The sequence below is a fragment of the Anarhichas minor genome, unplaced genomic scaffold (assembly GCF_050575085.1).
Source record: "Anarhichas minor isolate MPS153535 unplaced genomic scaffold, ASM5057508v1 ptg000152l, whole genome shotgun sequence".
Lineage (NCBI taxonomy): Eukaryota > Metazoa > Chordata > Actinopteri > Perciformes > Anarhichadidae > Anarhichas > Anarhichas minor.
Genome location: NW_027466598.1, coordinates 35,001 through 61,581, shown reverse-complemented (window position 1 = coordinate 61,581; position 26,581 = coordinate 35,001). Strand labels below are relative to the sequence as shown.

At 43.6% G+C, this 26,581-nt stretch overlaps 1 protein-coding gene across 1 annotated transcript; it reads right to left on the bottom strand.

The window, feature by feature from the left end:
• Positions 1 to 5: 5 nt before the first annotated feature.
• Positions 6 to 21,253, bottom strand: LOC142943687 (mechanosensitive cation channel TMEM63B-like; the record flags this gene model as incomplete). Its single annotated transcript, XM_076085339.1, has 15 exons — positions 21,130 to 21,253; positions 8,462 to 8,683; positions 8,072 to 8,151; positions 7,290 to 7,328; positions 6,812 to 6,850; positions 6,249 to 6,339; positions 6,026 to 6,063; positions 5,657 to 5,799; positions 3,238 to 3,289; positions 3,046 to 3,154; positions 2,831 to 2,901; positions 920 to 1,000; positions 704 to 827; positions 228 to 361; positions 6 to 90 (listed from the first exon to the last, which is right to left on the bottom strand). Coding segments are annotated over exons 2-15 (1,278 nt in total), but the record flags the coding sequence as incomplete, so codon positions are not given.
• Positions 21,254 to 26,581: the final 5,328 nt, after the last annotated feature.

Genomic DNA, 26,581 nt, shown 5'->3' with positions numbered 1-26,581 from the left:
ACGTGAAGAGCATCGCTGAACTGAGAGGATCGTGGCTCCTGACGACACCGACAACCCTGAACTTGACAGGCGTTGAAGTCCTTCAGAATACTGTGAAAACAGAAGGGGCGGAGTCACATGGGGGAGGAGGCGGGGTCAGAGCTGTGTAAATGATTCTACAAAGACTAAAGTAAACTTTGTGAACAAAATAAAAACATGTTATTATTGTTAAAGGAGTTGAGGCTCACATGGCGGTCATGGACTCGTTCTGGAAGGTGACAAAGGCCATGCCCAGCGGTTTGGTGTGGACCTTCTCTTTCTCCTTCCTGTACTCCTCCTTCAGCTTGGTCTCTGTCTTGGTGTAGTAGCTGACCGCCTCTTCCTGCAGGACAAATGCTAACATGCTAACAGGCTAACAGCAAACCTCCTAAACCGGACCAACACATCTAATCAGACCAGGTTTACTCAACTTTAACCGGCTCCGATAAAACTTCAACCAGCTCCGATAAAACTTTAACCGGCTACGATAAAACTTCAACCGGCTACGATAAAACTTCAACCGGCTACGATAAAACTTCAACCGGCTACGATAAAACTTTAACCGGCTACGATAAAACTTTAACCGGCTACGATAAAACTTCAACTGGCTACGATAAAACTTTAACCGGCTATGATAAAACGTAAAAAGTGTTAGCATTACCGGTAGCATTAGCGTTAACGTTACCTCCTCACAGCCGGTGATGGCGCAGCAGCAGAGGTGTCCACAGGGTTTCGGGTTGATCATCGTGGGAACGTGTTCCTTCGCCATCAGGTCAGTGAAGAACTTCTTACTGCGCTCCGTCTTCTTCCTGACGAACACAAACACACAGAACACGTGTGGATGAAACAAACACATGTTCCTTTAAATGATCATATCCCAGCATGCACCTCTGTGTCTCACCTCTCTGCATTCAGAGACATCAGTTTGGCCACGTTGTAGCAGATCCGAGCCTCCAGAACGGTGCAATTCTCATATGCCTGTCTGAAGAACAATGATCAATAATTTAATATCATTAGAACATTATTATTAAGTGGGAAATGAAAGATTCTTATTCAGATTCTTGAATCAGGATAAGAATCTTTATTAATGTCTAACCCTAACCCTAAGAACAATGAAACCATTTTAACTTTAAGTTACTACAAAAGTATTAATAAAATGACTCTGGTTATTTAAATGTTTCAATAACAGTGGGAATAAAAAACTAAATATAAACACTGAACACAAAACTTACACATACATCTTCATTTACTGAACGGAATACTAAAAACTACATTCAATTATATACCTGTATGTATATATTTGTATATATAGTTTAATTTAGTGTCAAATTCAAAATAAATCATGTCAATAAATGTAAAAACTAAATTTAAGAGGTTTTAGGGCTTTTGAAAACATTTAAAGGAGCAAAATGAAGAAGAAAGAGAAGAAGGACCAGAAGGAGAACAAAAACCAGAAGGAGAAGAACCAGAAGAAGAAGAAGGGCCAAATCCCAATGTCCCCCCCTTAACCCTCAAACCCTGAACCCTCAAGGACTTACTGACGTCACCTGGTGAGTGGTTGAGTGTGAGAGACTGTGAGGGCTTGAGATGGTGTAAATAGAAACGGGACAGCACTTTGCTGCAACATATCACGTTACCATGAAAACGACAAAAAATATGATGTATAATTGTGTCTATTTATTTTGTACTTTGTACTCCCTGATTTGAAAGTCTTCAGGCTCTTTCCTCACTAGATGAGAGGTAACTTCATATAATCTATTTACTCGTTTTGTCAAAACAGCTTCAATGACAAAATCAAATATTTGATGAATAAATAAATAAATATCTTCTGATTTCATGTTTATTTTTTCATCTTTAACCCTTAATGTTTTCTGAGTAAATTTAATAAGACAGGCTGAACACACGTGATCCGTCCTCTTTGTTTACCTTGTTTTACATCTCCATGCGTCCATTGCTTACCCCGTGTTTAACGTCACATTGCAATGATTTATCGGGGCAACCGTGGCTCACTGGGTTAAGAGGGTTGTCTGGTAACCGCAGGGTCAATGGTTCGATCCTTGACTGGGATGTGTCACGTGCCCTGAGCAAGACACTGAACCTTGGCAGCCCACTGCTCCCTATATACAGGGATGGGTCAAACGCAGAGACAAATTTCCCCTTCTTGGATCAATATAGTATAATAAATTAAAATAAAAAATTTGTGGGTAATTCCCTTAGCCCTAAACCTTCATGGAGTGCGCCTCAAAGTCCGTAAGGAGGGCCATTGGGATTTGGCCAAGGAGAAGGACCAGAAGGAGAAGAACTGTCACGGTTGTGCTTTGCCGTATGTGTGTGTCTCCTGATCATGCTCATTCTCTCCACCTGTGCCCAATCACCTGCCCCTGGCTTTTCCCTCTGCCAACCCCACTCATCTCTACTCACCTGCCGGCAATCCGCTCATCACCCCTCACATACTTATACTCTGTTCCAATTGCAGGATTATCATTTGTTCTTTTTCCCTCCCCGTGGACTCTTCGCATCTCCAGTGGTTATCCCTCGTGTTGACCCTCTGCGTTCCACGGTTTGTGACTGTGCTTTTTGTGTTATGACTTAGCTTTTTATTGCAGTTTTGATTTCCCGCGCTCCCGGTTGGAGTTGTTTTTGTTTTCACTGCTAAATGCCCAGTAAAGCCTTGTTTTTCCCCCTCAACTTGTTTCCTGTGTCTGAGTCTGCACCTGAGTCTCTGCTCCACACCTAAACCCACACGGAACCCCATGAACCGTCACAAGAACCAGAAGAAGAAGAAGAAGGAGAAGAAGACCAGTGAACTTACTCAAAGTGCTGTTTGATCTGACTCTCCTCAGCGTATTTGGAGATGCCGTTAATGAATAAAGTGCGCTTCACCTGCAAGTCATGAAACAGGGATTAAAACAGTGCATGTATTTGTTTACATCCTGTTTTCATGTCACTTGAAGAATTATTAACATTTCAAACTAATAAATGTGTGGCACAACCACAGGAAGTGGATAAAGGTTGTTGACCACATACCAGGTCGTCCTCCTTGTAGTGCATCTTGGACGTGTGTCTCCTCATGCTGTAGACCGTCAGCAGCAGATACATGAAGGCAAAGGAGGTGTGGAGCCACAGCAGGTTGGTCCTGAAACACACAATATCAATATGTATTGATCTCTGATATCTATTGATCTCTGATGACTCCAGTGGAACTCATCATGTACTCACCCAGACTTCAGGTTGGCTATCGTGGTGCGTCCGAAGCTGTAAGCGTTGTTTTCTGGAACAAAAACAAACAAGTCACCCTAACCCCAAGATTTTTACTTTATTTACAATAAATATAATCAACTAATCCAACAAATGCAGACCTACAGACCTAACGAACTACAGGCCTACGGACCCACAGACCATTGTTTCCCCTACCATTATATTAGGGGGGGCATCCCGGCCCCCCCTTGAAGGTCAATTTCATTTGGTTTAATTCAATTTTCTATATAGCGCCAGATCACAACAGAAGTCAGTTCAGGTTACCTTTCGTATAGAACAGGTCTACACCGTGTTCTTTTATTAAACAAACTAAATAGTCATGTTATTTATCTTATTTACACGACGGCATGTCATTTCTGTCTCAATGGTCGCACGTTTACAATTCTCCTCTGCTCTCTGTATCGCGCACGGCGGAGTTCCGCCCCGATGCGCACACACACACAGGTGAGCACACTCCCACCAGCGGACAGAGAGCGCGCATCGGAAAATACGTCGCGTAAACCACCTGAAAAGCAGACAACAATATCTGCGTTTTTTTAAATGGGCTGCAAAGAGACCATCTTGCAGCCTGCATGCGGATCTCGATAAATGTGCCAGACGGTTCTGACTTCCCATATCAGGAGGCTCTGGAGATGTTCTTCCAGAAGCCCAGAAAGATGCACTGCAGTGAGAAAAGCTGCACACTTTGTGGATAATTGGCATGAAAAGAAATGTTCCGATGTTTAGTTCAATGTACAGATACTCCGACAGCCGTTGGAGTGTTTAGTGTACATCTGTGTCATGTAAAATGGCGGCTGCACTCTGACCTTTAGATTGACACCTCATTTGACCTATTAGGAGCTTCCATGTCCTGTCCACAGCCTACAATAGCCAACGAGAGACCGCGTTGAAGGACAGTACCCGCCCCTCTTCTGTCGTGTAAAGCTCGAGCCAATTGCAACCGATTGTTCTGATGACTGACGCTTCGTATAGCAAATAAAATTTCGAAAATTTTGTTAAATGCAAAGTGTGGTTTTTGAGAGTTTTGGAGAATTTAGGAAAGTAAATAATGGTGAAATAACTTATAGATAACTGTATTTAGACATAAATAAGCTAGTTTGAATTATGAATACACAGCCTAGGTATGTTACTATGGTTACCATGGGTCCCCAAAATGTTTTTGGAAAGCGCCTAGACATACGCTAAGTAAAACGTGTAAAATATTCATTTTTTGTAGTATTGTTATCAAATTTGAACTTGGACTAGGTATGGCATCATGCTGTGGTCCCATTGTGTTTTCCAGCTAATAAGTCCCAGCTATAGTCATCTGCAGGCATCTGTTTGCAAAGAAATATTCAGGTGGAAATAAAAACCTATTTCAGTGTGTTCCAACTTCTATTAGTCAATACCAGTAGCACTTACAGTGATTCTGACCGTTGGGGAATACACTTCAGAGTGTTACCTTTCAAAAGAGACCAAAACCATACATGTACTCCCAATGGTTCAAGAACAGCTTTCAATTTACTTTGGGTATGCCTTGGATAGGCATTTCAGGCAAATTTTACAGGAGTGGTAACAGGTTAAAATAATAAGTTATATTGACTGCTGTCATTAAAAGAAACACATGAACACCATGATTCCTTAAAGTGTTTGCGTCGGTGTCCGACCCCCCCCCCCCCCCCCAAAGCTGTAAACCTAGGGGAAACACTGCAGACCTAACAAACTACAGATCTACAGACCCAGAGACCTACAAACACACAGGCCTACAGACCCACAAACCCACAAACCTACAGATCCAAGGACCCACAGATTTACAGATCCTCAGATCCCCAGACCTAAAATCTCACATACTTACAATCCCACAGACCTACAAATCCACAGACCTACAAACTCACAGATCCACAATCCTACAGATCCACAGACCTACAGTTCTGATCTGACTGCTGTTACCTTCTTTAGAAGGGGGTCCGGGGACTGCTTGGCTTAGGAAAGCATCTTTACTGATAATTCGGACTAAAACCAATCAGACATAAGGAGAGAACACTGTGTGAAGAGTTCAACCTACAAACTGTTTAAAGGAACAATGTGAAACATTTAGAATGGAATTTAATATTCATAACTATGTTTTAATTAGTGTATAATCACCTGAAACTAAGAATTGCAGTGTTTTCGTTAGAAAAAGACATTTATATCTACGTAGTGAGTCCGCCATGTTTCTACAGCAGCCCAGAAGAGACACTGGGAGGATCTCACTACCAGCTGTCACTAAATCTTACACACTGTTCCTTTAAAACCCACATTTCAGACATTGACAAATGTTTTCTAATGTTTTCAGAAAGACAGAGGGTCACAGAGTAAAGTCCTCTGCTCTCTCCTGATTGGTCGGCGGCCTCGTTCTCACCTAGAAGGTCTCCGGAGAAGTTGACGGGCAGAACGATGCCGACAGAAAGAACGCCGACGACGACCAGCAGACCGATGATGTGACGCTGGAACGACAAGTAGTGGACCGCATCCTCACCACACTTCTCACGGATCTCCTCATCTCTGTAGGAGGAGGAGGAAGAGGAGAAGAAAGAAGAGGAAGAGGAGGAAGAGAAGAAAGAAGAGGAGGAAGAAGACGGGTGAACACAAACCAGAGTTCTGCAGATATCATCATTATTATTAATAATATTAATATTATTATAATTATATTAATATTACTGTTCATATGAATATTATGAATATAAATATTATCTTTATTATAATTATTACTACATTAGATGGTACTCACTTTATTCTGAAGATGGCCGTCAGCCACGAGCAGAAACCCTGCAGGAGAACACAGAAAATCAGGAGGAGGAGGAGTGAAGAGGAGTGATGGAGACAGTGAAGAGGAGGAGTGATGGAGGAGGAGTGATAGAGGAGGAGGGAAGAGGAGACAGTGAAGAGGAGGAGGAGTGATGGAGGAGTGGAGAGGAGACAGTGAAGAGGAGGAGTGATGGAGGAGTCCTTACGTTGTCTCTCTGGTCGAAGTCGACGGAGGAGGACACAGAGGTGAGGCGTTCGTAGCGGTCGGGCGTTTCCGAGTGCATCGCCGAGGCAACACTGTGGACACAAACAGGAAGTAGTCAGCTAACCTGTTAGCGGCTACATACTAACGGCTAACAGCTGACATGTTAGCCGTTAGCAGGTAGCCGCGCTGACCTCTGTGTCTGAAAGCTGATTAGACCCCTGAGTTGAGACACTGAATACAGAGGGAGCTAACAGGAAGTGGAAACACAAACATCAACCTGCTTCTGTGAAAGTGTTTCCAGGTGTGTTGAAATAAAACGTTATTTATACAGACGCTCTCTTCAAAGCCACAAGACTCCATTCATAAAATCAGTCATTTAAGCTTGCAGAACACGGGAGTTTACATACAACCACACTTCAAAAAGTCCGAATTTAGCACAGCTAAAGCTGACTAACTTACTTACGTAAGGGACCTACTTCTTCCACCTGTTTGTGTCGGGTAAGCTAACTAGCTAGCTAGCAGGTCACAGGGTTGACGACACACTACAAACACACAGCCTGTTACCTTTGGACCGGTTCATAGTTATCTCTGTCTCGTCTCCAGCTGAATTAACGTTAAAACATGAGAAGTTTGGAGCAGTGTTAGCATCACTTCTGTTAGCATGATATCTGTTAGCATAATATCTGTTAGCATCACATCTGTTCACATCACATCTGTTAGCAGGATATCTGTTAGTGTCACATCTGTTAGCGTCACATCTGTTAGCATCACTTCTGTTAGCATGATATCTGTTAGCATCACATGTGCTAGCATCGCATTAGCCAACAGAGAGTTGCGGCCCCTGGTGGTCTGGGATTAGGGTCAACAGTCTGCTAGAATTTGCAACAGTAATATGAAAGTTTATCTGTGAACCTGAGGACCAATGACCCTCCATACCAACACACACAGTGAAAATAAGTCGTGTTAGAGCACCAATCAGAGAGCAGAACCCTGTTAATGAAACCAGAGGAGGAGGAGGAGGAGGAGGAAGAGGAAGACATACTATTCCCGCTCCTCCAGGCTGCTGAGACGCTTCTTCAGTCTTCAGGATGGAAACAGAAAGAGAATCACAAGCTGATGGGAGAGCGTCGTCGGGTTCAGTGTCTTGCTCAAGGACACAGGACACGTAGTAGCCAAGGATTGAACCGCCCTACCTTGCGGTTATTGGACGACCCTCTCTACCCCTTAAGCCACAGCCCCCCAAACATCTGTTCACAAACATCCATCAAATGAATAAAATAGAACCAACCAGATGGATGTTTTACTAATGAAACTTCCTCTCTGAGAGGTTTTTGGTTGACTTTGTTTTTTTACGCAGGTCAGTGAAAAGAGTGAAAACCTGTTTGAGGGTCACCTGACTTGTTTTAACACAAGTCGTCTCTTGTTAGTGACGACAGTTTAAAGGAGCAGTGTTTCTATATATTATTTACTATGTTTATCACCTAAAGATAAGAATTGTTTCATTTAAAGCCGGACGCCATCTTTCTACAGCAGCCCAGAAAGGACAAACCAAACAGACTCTAGAGAGAAACATTTACATTTTTGTGTCGGCCATCTTAGTTCTGCACAAGGAAAGTTTCAGTTGGTTGCAATGTGTGACTTCACCACTAGATGTCTCCAGAACACACCGGCCCTTTAACCGACTGTCGGTGCAGCTGAGAGCTCTTTGGAGGATTTTACAGGAACGTGTCCAGTTATACATGCTGTGACCCTCAGACAGGTCCCGACCCACATGTTGGGAACCACCAGCTGCATGACATAATTGTTTGCTAAAGGTGAGTTTACCTGTCGGCGTCGGTGACAAGCGCCAGGCGGCCGTAGTCCCACGCAACCTTACGTAGAATGGAAAAGACGAAGAGCAGCACCTGCAGAAGAAGAGAGAGGAGGACTTGTTGTTAGAGAGCACCTGATGCTGCTGGATGGAAAATCCGTATGTGGGTCGAACCATGAAGCTGCAGTATCGATTTTTCCTACAGTCAGTGAATGGTCCACACACTCTGCAGCTCCCACAATGCAACACCAGAGCTGCTCTGGACACCTTTTAAAGAGCTTTCGAAGACTTATCTTTGTCATTTCTTAGTAATTTCATTATTTATTTCTGTCTGTGTCAGAATGGATTAGTCAGTGCCCCCCCCCCCCCCTCGTGTGCCGTACTGAGCATGTGCAGCGACTCACCAGGAAGCACATGAAGTCGAGGGCGAGCACGGTGGGCACCCCTCCGAAAGCCAGTCCCTGCAGCACGGTGCTGCGGATGCGAGCCGAGTAGCAGTAGTCTTTGGACTCGCTGTGGGCGGAGCAGTTGTCTCGGCCGCCGCATGCCTGGCCGCCGACGAATATGGCCATGGTAACGATCAGCACTGTGAGCATCGCTCACTGTCGCATCCTCGCAGAGAAAATCTGGGGGGGGAATAGACACATTGGAAAAGGTGACCTTTAACCTTTCACTCATCAGCAAACAGAAATCACTCAGCTAATCAATGACCTGTTTACTAGAACTAGAGTCAATGCCTCCAACCAGTCAGTTTACATCCACACTTTATTCTGTTAGGCCGTAGTGTGAAATTATCATAATCAAGGTTACTTGTGGTTTCTAGAGTCTCAAAAGGTAGAACAGGAACCAGCGCCTTCAGGTATCAAGCTCCTCTTCTGTGGAACCAGCTTCCTATTTCAGTCTGGGAGGCAGAAACCCTCACCACATTTAAGAGTGGGCTTAAGAACTTCCTCTTTGATGAAGCTTATAGTTAGGGCTGGTTCAGGTTTATAGTTAGGGCTGGTTCAGGTTTATAGTTAAGGTCTGGTTCAGGTTTATAGTTGGGGCTGGCTCAGGTTTATAGTTGGGGCTGGCTCAGGTTTATAGTTGGGGCTGGTTCAGGTTTATAGTTGGGGCTGGTTCAGGTTTATAGTTAGGGCTGGCTCAGGTTTATAGTTGGGGCTGGCTCAGGTTTATAGTTAGGGCTGGCTCAGGTTTGCCTTCAGGTTTTCCCAGGCCTAGATATGCTGCTATAGACCTAGTCTCCTGGAGGACTTTCTAGGATACACTGAGCTCCTCTCGCCTCCTCTCATCTGTATATATTCATGTCCCATTAATGCACATTAATAAATTCTTCCTCAGAGTCCTTGTGTTTTCTCTCCTCACAGGTTTTCATGGATTGTGGTTTTATCTGGAACCTGATCCTGCCTGACACCCACTGCTACTATTATTATTATTAGTCACATTACTATTACTGATACCATTACTGCTTTTATTATCATAATTATTCTATTGTATCCACTGCTGCTGTTATTAGCAGTCATAATTATTCAGTTATTATTAGTGCTACTACTGCTGTTACTACTCTCATATGAATCATATACATTGATTACGTTGTAATTATATTGTTTTTCATTCTTTACATGTGAGGTAATTATTATGTGATATAATTCTGATGTGAGGATCTAAGAACAGAGGATGTTGTATGTTGTACAGATTTTAAAGACCTCTGGGGAGAATTTGTGATTGTATTTGTTCATGGTTCATGTTTCCCTCAGGATGAACTATAAGAACTGTATTGAGCTTTCATCATCAGGTACTTTATACTTTATAACCAAATACCTGCAGAACTAAAGATGTTTCTGGGTCGGACATACTTCAACAGATCAATAAGGTTGATTCATTATAATAAATTTTCATTTATAATAAACAGTCCGGGATGGTATGGCGGTTTGTTCACAGAATTTAATGTATTCTGTGATGCAGTCCGTCATGCTTTTGAGGTCCTCCCCATGTGGTCCACACAGCACATCCCAATCCGTTGACTCAAAGCAGTCCTGCAGGGCATCATTAGCCTGAGAGTACATCCACACTACTCCGTTTCTATTTGAAAACTCCGTTTCCAAATAGAAACGATCTGCATCCACACGGCGTTTCAGCATCGTTTTCGAATTGATCGGCAACCTTCGAAAACGGATATCACGTGACCATTAACGTACACTGGGCATGCGCGTGACGTTGTAAACAGGAAGTGGATTGGTTGCTTAGTTAAAAAAAATATGACAGAGTAATAAAGTAGTCTTTAATAATGAAAGGTTGTTTGATACTTAAGATCTTCCTCTAAAATATTCCTCTATAAACTCAAACAGACACAGTTTGTGGAAAGTTTTAGAAGTTTTATTTTTCAGACTTAGTTACAGCGCTGCGGGTCTTGTTCTATCTCTCTCTCACACATATTAAATTTACTTTAAAATCAACATTTACACGTAAACATTTACTAGATTATGGGTCCATAAATGTGGTCAACACACGTCTCTCACTCGTTTCCTCGTTGTCTGTTCTCACTCGTAGCTCTGCTGGTGGCTTAACTATCTGTCCTACTGAATAGCATTTACTACTAACCGTGGCTTCAGATGTCCGCTCCGTAGGGCTGATAACGCCGCTGGTCACGCCGCTCACTAATCGCTCCATTAACAGCTGCTTCCTCCGTAATAATGCAGACTTTAACTGAACAACAGCTGCTGGTAAAGACAACAAGGTCAGCAACGCCTGCAATCAGTTGTCCATGTTAGATTAACCTGGTAGTCGATCGGTAATCAATGTTGTTGTTTGTGAGCTTCCGGGTAACGGTCACGTGATAGGCATGTGACGAATCAGGGAAGGATACGTCATGACTGCTAAGAACCAATCAACTAGCGAACGCGGGCGTCATCGTTTCTGAACGTATCCGGTTTCGGCCGTCCACACGAAAACGCAACCCCGGAGTTTTCAAACTTATCTGACCTCGGGAGCGTTTTCAAACTTATCCGTTTAAACATAGCAAAACATATGCGTTTCCAAACAAAAACGGAGTAATGTGGACATGCCTGAGACCACCTCCTCACAGTCCTGGTGGTCACAGGCAGCCTCTGCACCAGAGGAACATACCTGGGTGTCAACAGGATCAGGTTGTGATCAGACCTGCCAAGGGGGGGAAGGGCAGTGGCACTGTATGCATCCTTAGCATTAGCATACAGAAGGTCCAGAGTTGTATTGTTCCTTGTGGGGCAGTCAACATACTGGTGTAAGGTCGGCAGGGCTTTATCCAGAGTGGTGTGGTTAAAGTCTCCAGTAATTGCCAAAAATGCACCAGGATGTTGAATCAGCAGTCCAGACACAGTGGAGTGGATGGTGTCCACTGCTGCCTCAGCGTCAGCTGATGGCGGGACGTACACAGCCACAACAATGGCGGATCTGAACTCCCTCTGCAAATAATAAGGACGCATCCCCACGGCTAACAGTTCAATGTCCCGGCTACGGAAGCGTTCGTTCACACACACATGGTCAGGATTGCACCACCTCTCGTTCACATACACTGCAATCCCGCCACCTCTCTTCTTACCGATCTGTACAACATCTCTGTCCGCCCTCTCAGTCCTGAAGCCGGGCACCGACGCACTGTGATCCAGAAAATCCGCATGCAGCCATGTCTCCGTGAAACACATGACGCTACTCACGGAAGTCCCTCTCAGTCTTGACCAGCGCGCCGAGCTCGTCCGTCTTATTCGCCAAAGACCTCACGTTCCCGTTATAATCGCTGGTACCAAAGGTTTGTACTTCCTCTGCTTAGCGCCCGACCTGCAGCCCCGAGCCCTTCTCCACAGTTCCTCCGGGATCTCAGGCCTGGCGGCGGGGAGCAGCCGCAGTTTGCTCAACGCAATCAGCTGATCGCGGGAATAGACAATGGCCCCACTCATTGTGTGTGGCTCTCCGTTACAAACAGGAAGAAAAGTAACATAAAAGCCACGAGAAAAGTTGAGAAAAAGTTACGGTCCGTTGTCTGGCTGTAATTTAAACCAAACATGAAGGAAAAAGAACAAAAGAAGAGAAGAAAAGTGAAAAAAAGACTAAAAATTAAAACACACGCAGCTGCTGCGACAGGCAGTGAAAAAAAAGTTAATTCAAATTAAATAAAAGGGGGTCACCATTCACTCTTAACAAACATTGTTCTATTCTTTTCAGGTCACTGAGAACACTACTCATCTTTTCCCTTGTAAACAGTCCATTTTCTCCAGCGTTGATCATGGATCCCTGCTTTGATCCTTAGAAAAAGAGTAAATTTTTCCATAGAATATATTTCCTCCACAATGTCCAGCCACTGTCCTGGACTTGGAGGGTCACTTTTCAACCAGCTCCTTGTGATGGCCTTTTTACAAGCGAGTGTCAGGATTTTAAAGAGGTAGAAGTCCTTTTTTTGAATTATGTCGCCAGGTATCATTCCCAGGTACACAATCCGGGGGTCTCTGGGAATCTTGTAGCATAGAATCTCCTCCAGAGTCTGAATAACCCTGTCCCAGAATGCTTGTATTTTTATACATGTCCAGAACATGTGTGAGTGGTTAGCATTCATCTGCCCACACTGTCTCCAGCATGGCTGCTCTTTACCCAACTGTTTATATTTTATGTGGGGTGTTGTAAAAAAGCGGATTAAGTTCTTCCAACCGAATTCCCTCCATCTTCTAGAGCTGGTGGATGTTTGTTGCGTTCTACACATGGAATGCCAATCACTCTTCGACAGTTCAACGTTCAGTTCTACTTCCCATTTCACTTTTACATATAGTGTATTTTTTCCGTTTCGTTTTTGTAAACTACTGTACAGTTTGGAAACCAACTTTGAGGGGGTTTGTTTGTATGCACCTGTCAGCACTTCAATCACTTCATTACCTTCTGATGAAACCCCTTTTTTAATTTCTGTATCATAGAAATGTCTTAGCTGTAAATATCTAAACAGGTCCCCATTTTCTAAATTAAATTCTCTTTTGAGTTTTTCAAAAGTTTTTAAAGTTTTTCCCTCTGAGTGTACATACCGCTGTTATCCCTTTTTCTCTCCAGCATACAAAAGTATTATCTATCTGTCCAGGTCTAAACCTGGGGGTCTGAGAAGGCCAAATCAGAAGTTTACTGTCTCCTTCCAGTTTGTATTTTTTGACTATCTCATTCCAAATTTTCAGTGAATCTTCTAAGATGGAATTTTCTCCCTTTTGGTCAGTATATTCTTTTCCACCTAGCCTGGCCTGAGGTTGAGATTGACCCAGATTTAGCTCAATGTGTTTCCATCCAGCTTGATACTCCGGGGAGCACCAATAACCAATGTACCTCAATTGGGCCGCGTAGTAGTATTCTCTGAGATTTGGCAGTGCTAGGCTTCTGTTTTCCTTGTCAGTTTGGAGTGTCTTAAATGTGACCCTTGGCCTTGCTCCTGCCCAGATAAACCGGATATCTGTTTGTCCCATGCTGTAAACTGAGATCCTGGGATTCTGACTGGTAATGATAAGAAGAGGTAGAGCAACCTTGGCAGTAGATTCATTTTCACCACCTCAATTCTTGAACTAAAGTCCAGTACTAGTGTTGACCATTTTGTTATATCTTTCTGTATCCTATCGTTTATTATATTGTAGTTTGTTTCATATATTTTGTTCATTTCCTGAGTGATTAGCACTCCCAAGTATTTTATTGATTTTGCTTCCCACTTCAGTTTATATTTCTGCCTATTTGCCTTACTTGGTATGTAGTTAAGAGAGAGTACCTGTGTTTTTGTAATGTTCAGTTTATAGCCCGACATCCGACCATAGTCGACCAAATTGTCATAAGTTTGGGAATTGTTGAGTTGGGATTTTGGAGATAGGTAATAATGTCATCTGCAAAAAGTCCTATTATATGTTCCTCCTTTGCTATATTGATCCCTTTCAGCTCTTTGTTTTGTCTGATAGCCTGAGCCAGAGGCTCTATGAATATTGCAAAGAGGGAGGGGCTAAGGCAGCAACCCTGGCGAGTGCCTCTAAACAGCTTAAAACTACCTGTCAGATGGCCATTGATCTTTATTCTAGCAGTTGGGTCTCTATATAAAGATTGTATGCACCTAATGAATTGGTTATTAAAACCCAGCCTCTCTAGCACTCTGTACAGAAAAGACCAGCTGACTCTATCAAACACCTTTTTCCGCATCGAGACTGACCAGAGCTGCACTTAGATGTTGTTTGTTAGCCTGCTCTATAATGTGTAAGGTTCGTCTGATGTTATCCTGTGTTTGTCGACCTTTTATAAACCCTGTCTGATCTTCATTTATGAATTCGGGTAGAAAGTGTTCAATTATTTTTGAGATTATAGATGTAAACAGTTTATAATCTACATTCAATATAGAAATTGGACGGTAAGATTCACAACATTCTTTATTTTTACCTTCTTTTGGGATGACTGATATCACGGCCTCTTTCCATGATGGTGGTGCTTCAGCTTTGCTGAGTGTCCAATTTGAGGATTCTAGCAATACAGCGGCGAGGTCTTCTTTAAAGATTTTGTACCATTCATTCGGAAAACCGTCACTCCCTGGGCATTTATTTGTTTTCAATTTACTAATCGCCAAGTCCAATTATTTTTTTGTGATGGGGCAGTTAATTCGTCGTTTTGTATTTTTCCTATGGAAGGAAGATCTAATGATAACAAGTATTGTTTAATGTTATCTTCATTGACAATCTTAGGCTGTAAGTATAAGGTTTCGTAGTAATCTTTAAAGGTTTTATGAATTTCTTCTGGTTCGTAGGTTATCTTATTAGTTAAGGGGTCTCTGATCTTGTGTATTGAATTAATAATTTGTTGTTTCCTGAGGCGTGCTGCTAAAATTTTTGTTGCTTTCGGGCCCGATTCATAAAAAGTTTGTTTTGTGAATCTCAATTTATTTTCTAGTTCGTCATTCAAGATGTTCTCTATTTGCTTTTTTAGTTTTTTTATCTGGTTTGACAATCCTTTGTTCCCATCTTTTTGTTGTTGTTTCTCTAGTTTTCTCAATGTTTTCTCTAATTCATCGTATTTTGTCCTCTTCATCTTATTTAAGTATGCCGTTCTTGAAATTAGTCTCCCTCTCATTATTGCTTTAACCTTGTCCCATACGATGGTTGGGCCTACCAGGCCATTGTTGTTATCTTTTATGCAGTCACCAATTTCTTTCTTAATCTCATTTAGAGCAATCTCATTATTGAAAATGCTAATATTTAGTCTCCATAATGTACTCTTCAGTCTGTTATTCAAGTAAATAGTTAAATAGATTGCATTGTGATCTGATAAATCTGCTGATCCTATTGAGCACTCCTTCACCCTGTGTCTGTCTGTAGTGTTCATTAGGAAATAGTCTAGCCTTCCTTTGACTATTATATATCTGCCCTCTTTGTCTCCCTTTTCCTTAATCAGTTCAAAGTTAAGAGAGTTGGAAATCAGAGCAGCTACTCCTCTTTTTTGACTATTTTTACAAGAGCTGAAATAAGAGTTTAAGTACCCAAACATTTTCAGCTTATTATGTTCTTGTTTCGACATGTGTGTCTCTTGTAGAAATATGACTTGTGTATTATCCTTTTTAATTTTTGCTAGCACTCTACTCCTCTTGACTGGATTACTCAGACCATTCACATTTAAGGAGATAATTCTCAAGTTATGTGACCCTATCATACATATACCAAATAATAAATGAGATTGTTGCCCCCCAAAACAAAATCCGAACGAAAACATCAACTATGAAACACATAAGTAAACATACCTCCAAACGAAAAGGAGGCTCTTGCTCCTCCTCAACTGTGACCTCGTTGGTGGGTCGAGGGTGGTGCCTCTCGTTAGGAGAGGGCTCTGCATTAAGGATGGCTGGTGAGTCAAAAAGCGGTAACTCCACCATCCTGTGAGTCCAACGTAACCCATGAAAAAATGAACCCATCACTCCCAGACACATAGTGATCAATATAAAGCCAAAAAGCAAATCTATCATAGTCCTGTAGCACGACGCCCCCAGATTTGGGGGCTCTCGGGCTCAGCCCCCCTTAAAATATTGTTCGGAAAATGGCCTTATTGTTCGCAAATATTGTGCATGTGTACATTTTTTTTACCGTATTAAACAGCAACGTATGGGCAACACTATCATATAAGTCACTTTTTACACACTCCAAACACAACTATAGACTACTAATATAAGCATCTAGAAAATGTGGCATAAAAGCATGAAATAGTGGGCAGAAATGTCCCTTATGTGTACTGCAAATCAATATTTGCACCACGAAGCTAGCGGCTACCGAGCTCACCAATACATTTTCTAGCATTAGCATTCGTCGCCGAACACATAAATACGTTCGGTTTTTCTCTCCATGGAAACAGTAGAAAGCTGTGAGTGGACAACGGTACCATGGCACTGCCCTTCGCCAAAAAAAATCGTTGGTTTTTGGTGATGTTTTATGAAAAATTAGTACAATAACATCGAAGATTATCCGGTTCAAAGCTAGAATCATTGTTGGCAACTGCATCCTGTTCACTGCCGAGCTGTTTCCTGTGGAAGGGGGGTCAATCCACCATGGGCGAGCGGTCAGACTTTCGACAAATAGAAATTTACGCTCGGGGAGACGCGGCACTTCTTGCAACTTTACTCGCTGAAACTTCTGTCAATCAAGACCCGCTTTGACACCCGCCTTCCTGAGACTGATGCGTCGAAAGCGGGCTTATTGACTGAAATCGACCGATGATAGGCTGAGCTACAGCCCCATACACACTCATCAACTGAGAAAATCCTATGGCTGAGAGCCAGAGACAGGCTCTGATCATGTTAGGAATCTCAAAATGATTCCTAACAGCTGTATTTGGATGTATTGAATAATATGAGTGATAAAAAAAGTGAAATATATAGTTATATAGTATATAAAAGTACAATGTAAGAGCTGCAACAGCTGGTTCGAAAATGACGACCTCGCGTGACCTCTCTGTACTAAAGCCTCTTATTCTTCACTTTATCCCAGCCAACCTTTATTCAACAACTACTGATCGGTTGTGCTATGATTTGGGAGAGTTTTTAGGCAGCCAGCTGCATTATTTCAAAAACATAATATCAATAAAAGTGCTTTTTTTTTCAGGCGAACCTGAATATTTTCAATTTGAGCTGTGTAATATCTTCATGTACTATATTAACCAGCACCATATACACAATATTATCCATCTCAACAATCTCACAAGTGTTGTGATCTGATTATAGCATCAAAAATTATTAAAATAGACCTTGTAGTTACAGAACTGTGGTCACTTTAGTATGGGTATGCCATTTTCGAGCAGAGGCCTACAAATAGGGCTAGAGTTTAAGAGGTTTTAAGAGTCTCAGAATTGTAACAGTCATACCGGGTTGTGCAGCTTGCATCTTCGTTCATGTTTGCTCGATGCGTCCCCTCTGGAACTCCTGGAGTTTATCCCTTGCTCTCTGGGCCGCAGCTAGTCCTCTCTCCCGACGACCCGATGCCTGCTGCCATCCCAATAAATCACGAACCCGTGTTTCCAGGTTGCTCTCTCCTTTGGTAGTCTCCCGCTCTTCCACGGGAAATCCACGTCTCTTCAGCTCCCGCTGCGCTTCTTGTGCACTAGTGTATGTTCGGGTCCCCGTATCCCAGTGAATCCGTATATTCGTGTATGGTGTTTGGAAACTAATCCCCTTTTTCCTTTAACGCTTTCTTTATCCGATTGTATTCCCCGCGTTTCTTGACTATCTCAGTCGTATAGTCGTGGTCGAAGTATAGAGTTCTGTTGCCCAGTTGGATTTTTCCCTTTTTCCAAGCTTCTCTCAGTACCATGTCCTTGGTTGTGAACTCCTGGAAGTTCATAATAATAGGTCTCGGTGGGGCTTCGGGATGGGGTTTCTGCCGATGAGCCCGCTGTATTTTCAAATCCAATTATTGTGGTAATGGCAGCTCGCTTCTGAGGAGTTTAACGATGAACTGTGGTACCGAGTTTCCCTCCTCTCCCTCTGCCACTCCAAAGAGGCGCATGTTGTTTCTCCTGGACCGGGACTCTAAGTCCGTTAGTTTTTGCTGCAGGATTCTTTGCTGTTCCAGGCAGGTGCAGATCGCTCCGGTCGCCTCCACCGCCCAACCCTCCACCTGTTCCACGCGTGTCTCCGCTTCTCCAACTCGGTCGGACAGACTGCATTTAATAATTTCCTGTCTCAGGCAGTCATTGTCCCCCTTGAGATCAGTTCTTAGCTCCTTTATCGCCCTAATTATGTCACCGGGATCTATGCTCGTTCCGGGGCTCCTCCGGCCTTCAGCTGCTTCACTTTGATTGCTAGCTTGATGTGCTTCGATGTTGTTAGCTTTTACCGACGAGGAGCCTTTATCTTGAGTTTTGGGCATTTTTTCTTCTCCTTTATGGCTTCTGGTGATTATTTTCCCACTCATCTACCCCTTTCACTGATAAATATCGAATTTTCGAGTTTTTCCGTGGGTATATTGCGATATATCTGGGAGCGCGGTTTCACTCTGCGTCTAACTACTCCATGGGCATACCGGAAGCAGAAGTAACTTAATGTTTAAGTGACTTAATGTTTATAAAACAAACTCATTCAGAATCAACCGTCCAAAACACAACAATATTCAGTTTATTTAATATAAATCAGAAAAGCTCAGTGGAGGTGATCAGTTATGATGAATGTTCTATATTTGAGTCTCTAGGGGGCACTAACAGGGTTCCACACTGTGGTTCTACTGGGTTCTATGTGTGCAGTGACGGTCTGACCACCCCCCCCTCTCTCTGTTGTCATGGTGAAGTAGCAGCATGACTCATCTGAAGCCTCCAGTCTCAGAGCACCAGTAACACCTGAAGACAGACCAGTAACACCTGAAGACAGACCAGTAACACCTGAAGACAGACCAGTACACCTGAAGACAGACCAGTAACACCTAAAGACAGACCAGTAACACCTGAAGACAGACCAGTACACCTGAAGACATTTCATCACTGCAAAGAGAACTAACAGTAAAATGAATACAATGTTTCCTGTAATAAAAACACCATTCATCATGTTGTGAGTCATGTGACGTAACAAGCTGCTGTTATTCACTGATAAATAATAAAGACTTCAGCTCTTCGTGGAACATGTGGTTAAACTCTTTCCTCACTGACTCTGTGACTTTAGCTCTGAGTCCATAAAACCATAGAGATCAATGGTGTATCTCACTTCAAAGAGTTCAACATAGAAAGAATGTTTCCATCCGTTATCTGTTAATCCAGGAGGTGTCGATCAGATTGTTTCTATATTCAGCTGCTGAAGCTCCGCCTTCCTCACCAGAACTCTGCTAGCATTTAGCCTAGCCTGGTCTAAGACCTCCCCTAGGTTCTAGTTTGTGTCCACAGTGGACCGGTTCTAGTTTGTGTCCACAGTGGACCTCTGAGGACTGGTTCTAGTTTGTGTCTACTAAGAATCTCATTTAATGTTTATATGTTTGTTTTCTCAGAAAAAAGACGTTCTTATGACGTCTAGTTTTATGATCACATGAAGACATTTATTGATCTGATATTTAGTGTAGATCAAACACGAAGACAATCAATAAAATAAATAGATGTGTATTGTATGTAAAGAATAAACATGTCTGTATTAAAAGCAGACGATCAGACTTCAAAACAGTGAAGTCGTCTGAAGATGATTTTAGAAATGAGGACGAATCTGAGAACTGATGAGATTTAAATATTGAGTTTGATTATTGATCCATTTGTTGTGCAGCTTCACCATCGACTAATCGCTCAGTCGATCAACAGAATCATTAAAGTCACTTTTGATCCAAAAACTGGAAACAACACATTTAAAGACATCACCTGGGACACCAGGGGCCCCTAGCCACCACAGACCAGGGGCCCCTATCAACCACAGACCAGGGGCCCCTACCAACCACAGACCAGGGGCCCCTAACCACAGATCAGGGGCCCCTACCAACCACAGACCAGGGGCCCTTAACCACCACAGACCAGGGGCCCCTATCAACCACAGACCAGGGGCTCCATATTACAAGTGTCAGTGTGCGACTGTTACAGTGTTTGACTGTGACAGTGTGTGACTGTTAGTGTGTGACTGTGACTGTGTGTGACTGTGACAGTGTATTACAGTGTGTGACTGTGACTGTTAGTGTGTGACTGTGACAGTGTATTACAGTGTGTGACTGTGTGACTGTGACAGTGTATTACAGTGTGTGACTGTGACTGTGTGCGACTGTTACAGTGGGCTACTGTTAGTGTGTAACTGTTACATTGTGTGACAGTGTTGACAGTCTGTTACAGCGTGTTACTGTTGCGACTGTTACAGTGTGTCTGTTAGTGTGCGACCGTTACAGTGTGCGACTGTTATAGTGTGTGACAGTTTGTGTTACAGTGTGTTACAGTGTATGTTACTGTGTGTGTTACTGTGTGTGCTACAGTGTGTGTTTCTGCGTGTTTCTGTTTGTGTTACAGTGTGTGTTTCTGTGTGTATTACTGTGTGTGTTATAGTGTGTGTTACAGTGTGTGTGTTTTTGTGTGTGTTTCTGTTTCCGTGATGGTTTGACACTGAAGCTTTATTTCACGTCTCTCCGGATGAAGCAGCGTCCCTCTGCTGCACCTCCAGTCCGGCTTGAGCGACACCTCCTGCGGCCTCAGCGAGCATCGCTGCCGCCTGGACACGAAGTCACAGACGTGACGCGTGTTAGAGTTACAGACCGTCTGTCGGTCAATCAGAGGTGAAATCACATTATAGCTGCAGACAGACTGACGGACAGCTCGGTGTCCTCTGCGCACACATTATATAATGGAGCCGTACGGAGGCTGGATGGATTCGGTCCGGATGGACACAGCGCGCAGGAGACAGGCTGCAGGAGCGGGTTGATTATACCTATATATATATAGATATATATATATAGATATATATATAGATATATATATATCTATATATATATTATATTAATAGCAGCAGCGGGTTGATTAGCGGCCTGTCAGCTGCTAATGAGGAGATCAAACAAAGCCGTCTTATGATAAACCAAAGCCCTGTAATAAATAAACCCAATTAGAATAAAGCCGGTACCTGACCACCAGAAGCTCGATCCTCCTCCTCCGCCTCTCCGCCGCTAAATCAGCAGATTTCACCGCAGAAGAAAGACTCGTTAAATCCTCACAAATCCACCGCCGGCCCGGCTGCTTGCTGCCGCAGCGCCGCCATCTGAGAGAGAGAAAAGGGTGATTCAGACCCGAGGACTTAGAGCCATGAGGGGGGGGGGTCAGTGAGAGGAGTGTCCCTCCACCGGACAATGAGTTCGCTGCGCGCCGCTGCTCCTGCGTCGGGTGTTGGTGTTAAAATGGATACGGTCTCTCCGGGACTAGAGCGGAGCCGCTGCTGCTGGAGGAGAAGACGGTCAGCCGGAGCTGCTGCTGCACGGAGCCGCCGACAGGGGGCGCCAACCGGCAACAACCGGGGGCCTTCACAATAAGAGTCTATTAGTTTTTTTACATTGTATTATTATTTTTTGACGGAGTTTTGTATTCAAAGAATAAACTAAATATTTAAAATAATTAGAAGCATACTAAAATATTTTCCACATGTAATAATAAGTACAATAATAAATGACAACTTAATAAAAGACCCCTCTGTATTTTGTCTTTTATTTAACATATTTTCCTAAAATGTCTTTTATTTAACATATTTAACTAAAATATTTTCCACATGTAATAATAAGTACAATAATAAAGATAAAAGTAAATGACAACTTAATAAAAGACCCCTCTGTATTTTGTCTTTTATTTAACATTATGTAGTTTTGTAAACAGTAGTGATAATAACAATAATAATATTAAATAACATTTTGTAAATTATTATTACAGTAACATATAAAGTATTAAAGGGTTAGGGTTAGGGTTAGGTGCAGGGAAAAAAGAGTCTGGCTGCCTTAGGCAGTCAGAATGCACGGGTTAGGGTTAGGTTAGGTAAGGAGCGTGGCCCTCCTAAGAGGGCCACGAGGGGCACTGGCACAAGGGGGCTGTCCTTTAAAAAGGCTTTAATAAAACACCTAAAAAATAAAAAACAATCAAGACAATTTTATTAAAAACAGCCCGGCAGTAGAGCAACCAACAGCGGAACCGGCAGAGAGGAAATGTTAAAAAGGGAAGGGGAATTAAAAAACGGGCAAACATGGGGACAAAGGAATAAAAACCACAATCATACACAACAAATCCCCAATGAATATATAAATAAAATGTATAAATTAATTAATTTTATATAAAAAGATAAATTAACATATAAAGTGTATATACACAAACACCACCTCTAAAACTTTAAAAGGATAAATAGATAAATAAGTGCTTTTTAAAAAAGAGAAAAAAGATAAATTAACATATAATAAATGTATATACACACACACACACACCACCTCTAAAACTATAAAAACATAAATAAATACATAAGTACTTAAAAAGTGCATAAAAGTGAGATAATGTGTACAATTATGCCTAATACCCCCATCCCACGTCCGCCGTTGGATAAAAGAGTGGGCCTCGTCTGCCTGTGGGGAGAGGGGAGGACAAAGGGTGTGTCTCCACCAGGGGAAAGTTAAAATAGATAAATAAATTAAAAGATAAGATAAATAAACAGATAAATAAATAATTTAACAATAATATACAATTTAAAAAAGTTTAAAAGTGTGAATAAAACCATGCATAATATATTAAAACCACACGTGAGATAAATATAAATATATTAATAAATAAATAAATAAATACACACACACGTATATAAGGAAATACCATGGTGGAGATATAATAGGGGGGAGGGAAAAGTTTTTGAGAAAAGGCAAGGCAGGCGAGGCTCCAATAAAAATAGACTGGGAGTTAATATTTTTCATTAAGCCCATGCGGGTCTATAGTTCCCAGTCTGTGGATCCATTTCCTCTCCGCTGCTTGCCGCTGCGCCCTGCTCCACTGCCCGCTGCTCTCCAGGCCCACACTCTGGAGACCGTGTGAGCCATGGAGTTTAAAATGTGCATATAGGACGCTCGTGCCATTCCCACTATTGATCATGTACAAGTGCTGTTTGACTCTGAGGTGCAACTCGTTCTTTGTCTCCCCCACGTATAGTTTGTGGCAGGCCCTGCATCTGAGAGCATAAACTACATTAGAGGCTGTGGATGGCAGGGCCTGCCCCAAGTTAAAACCGAGTCTGCTCTGGGGGTTAAAAACGTGGGGGAGACGCATAAAACCGATCTCCGAACCTCGAAGCGCCTCCCTCCTGGTCCCTTGCTTGTTAAGGTCAGTGTGGACCAGGATGTCTTTAAGATTTTTATTTCTACGAAAGGCGGAGATCACACGGCTGTCCCCGAGGGTGGCACAATGTTCCCTCGTCCCCTGAAAATTGCTCTTGATAGTCCTCAGAAGGTTATGAGTAGCCTCTGAGAATGTTAAAATCAAGGGGACGAGGGACTGGGCAGGTGGTTGTGGGGTGCCAGTGCCACCTCTGAAGGTGTCGGCGACCTCCGCCTTAATCGTTCTCAGGAAGCGCTTCGAGTAACCCCTGAGTCTCAACGCGCCAAAAAGGGTGCTGGTTGCCTCCTCCACGTGGCCCGGGAGGGTACAGATCCTGTGGAACCGGATCAGCTGAGACTTGATGAGACCTCTGTAGGTGTGTTTGGGGTGATAGCTGGATTTATAGAGGAGGGCGTGGCGGTCTGTTTCCTTAAAATGGACTTTGGTGGCCAGGGTTTTGTTCTGGTCGCTGGATTCTTGGAAGAAGACCCTGGTGTCCAGGAACTCGACCGAAAGATGTTGAAGGTTATGTTTGAGTTTTATTTTCGGGTGATGTGCATTTAAAGTGTCCAAAAATGTGTGGAAGTGCTGTTCGGTGTGGTCCCAGAGGCCGAAGATGTCATCCAGGTACCGGAAGTAGAGGAGGGGTTTGTGCTGAAGTTTGAGAAAAGCCGTTCTCTCCCAATGGGCCAGGTAGATGTTAGCATACGCTGGAGAGTATTTCCGGCCCATTGCACACCCGCACAACTGGAGATAGTGTTTATTGTTAAATGTGAAGTCGTTCCGAGTCAAAGTGATGTTAAGGAGTTGAATAATTTCTTTGTCTGGTCTGTCTGGATCGGGGTATTTATTAAAAATGTCTTGAATGGCAATGAGGCCGAGTGGAGTTTCAATGTTGGTATACAGAGATTCAATGTCAATGGTAAAAAGAAAGGTATGACCGGGTACCTGGAAGTTTTTAATTTTATTGATGAAGTGATAAGTGTCCTGAAGATAACCAGGGTGAAGTTGAGAAAGCGGATTAATAAAGTGGTCAATATATTCTGTGATGTTGTAGGACTCGGAACCGCAATCGCTGACTATAGGACGGCCGACCGGAACCACAGAAGGGACCGTCCAGGTCTCCGGAGGCTTGTGTATCTTGGGGAGCAGGTAAAAGAGGCGAGGCCTGGGCTCATCAGGACCGTCCAGGTACTGTTTTTGTTTTGAATTGATGTATTGTTTGTCATGAAGGCTATGTGTGATGTCCCTAATAAGTTGTTGTGTTTCTAACTGTAATGATTGCGTGAGTGGTGCATAATATGTGTTGTTATTTAATTGTCTGTCTGCTTCTAATATGTAGTTGTGTCTGTCCTGTAAAACAATCTGGCCCCCTTTGTCGGCTGGTTTAATGACTATGTGTTTGTTATTACCCAATGTTTTAAGAATGTGTTTGTGTTGCTGACTAATGTTAGGCTGCGTGTGTGCAAGGGGGCGCCATCGTGTCAGTGCTGCTAGATTTTTCTGAATGAGTTGGGTGATCTGAGGTGAGAGGGTGTTTAAGCGTGGTTCCCAGCAGGACGGTCCAGTGAACGGGACAGGCTCTCGCCCCGGTGCTCCCCAGAAGTGGTCTAACAGTTTTAGCCTCCTGTGAAAGTTGTGGAGATCCCCTCTGAGCTCCGGTCGGGTGGGGGGTTTGGGTGTGGGGATGAAAGTGAGTCCTTTTTCCAGTATCTCCAGCTGTGTAGGCGTAAGGGAGAGAACGGAGCAGAGGTTAGTTATGTTAGATGAAGGGGGAGATGTGTGATCACATTCCTCCCCCGTTACAAGTTTAACTGCTGTTTCCAGTACCCGAACAACATCTCCGCCGTCCGGGGTGTCCAGTGAATTTTGTCCTTAGTGACCTGAAAAAGAAGAGGGCTGATTTCGGGTAGAAAATGAAATTTACTGGAAATGGTGGTGTTGAGAAAGTTAAGGAGTGACTGTTTCCGAGAGTTTAAGGAGGGGGAGAAATTAATGATGGGGATGTAGATGGTGGCGTTTGGAAAGGTGCGGTGAGCCGTTTTCCAGAGTGTATTTAACTGTTTACTGATGGTGGTGGGTTCGTGCTCTGAAAGGCAATTGTTCAGGCCTACTGATAAAATAACGTGAAGTGGTTGTGAGTGAGGAGTGAGTTTACTTAAAATTGCGTTTATGTGATGGAAGTTTGCACCGGGGTAACTGTCTACTTGAATGTGTGGGTCGATGAATGATGGGATGCGGGACAGGTTCGAGTCCCCAATCACCAGGGTCGTCTTCAGCACCTTCAGCGACCAGTCCTGGATCTTACGGTAAGTGTGGGGGTGAGAGTGTGGTTCCGGGCGTCCTGGGGAGCCAGGTGGGGCCGCGGAGTTGCTGCTGGCCGCAGAAACGGGCAAATCAGATGGTGGGGGTAAAGTCAGCGTAACGCTTTTAATGTCCCCTGTTCTCCTCATGTTTTTATTGCCCGCCTCCGTGACTGCTGGGGTGTTAGCAGACTCCGCGGCCACCCGCTCTGGCTCCCTCTGCTGGTGGGGTGTGTCTATGGGGAAAGAGGAGGAGATGGTGTTACTACACGGGAGAGCAACATTACTGTAGTGCGTTTGTGGTGGGTGTGTTGCATCCGTGTGTGAGGGAGAGGGGGAAGAAGGCGCAGGGGAGACGACGGGCTGCTCCGCCCGACGGGCCCGCAACCGGTTACTTTCTCGGGGAGGAAGGGGATGGATCTCCGCCTTTATTGTAATTTCGGGGTTGCTTTCGGGCAGATGGATCGTGGGCGGAGCCGCCACGTCGGAAGCCCCCGCGCCCTCAATGGGGGTACAGAGGTCTCTATGGGGGGGAAGAAGAGGAACAGAAGAAGGGTTAAGAGGGGGAGGAGATGAAGAAGTAGGATGAGTTTGAATATTAAGGACAGGAGTGGGAGAAGTAAGGAGCGGAGGAAAAGAGGAAGTGGTGGATGAGGTGGTAGTGAGAGGAGGAGAGATAGGACGGTGAGAGGGGTCCAACTGTTGAAACCGGGGGGTTAGGGTTAGGTGGGTTAGGGTTAGGGTTAGGGTTAGGGTTAGGGTTAGGGTTAGGGTTAGGGGTTAGGGTTAGGGTTAGGGTTAGGGTTTAGGGTTAGGGTTAGGGTTAGGGTTAGGGTTAGGGGTTAGGGTTAGGGTTAGGGTTAGGGTTAGGGTTAGGTGCAAGGGGAAAAAAGAAGTCTGGCTGCACTTAGGCAGCCAGAATGCACGGGCTCACAAATTTCA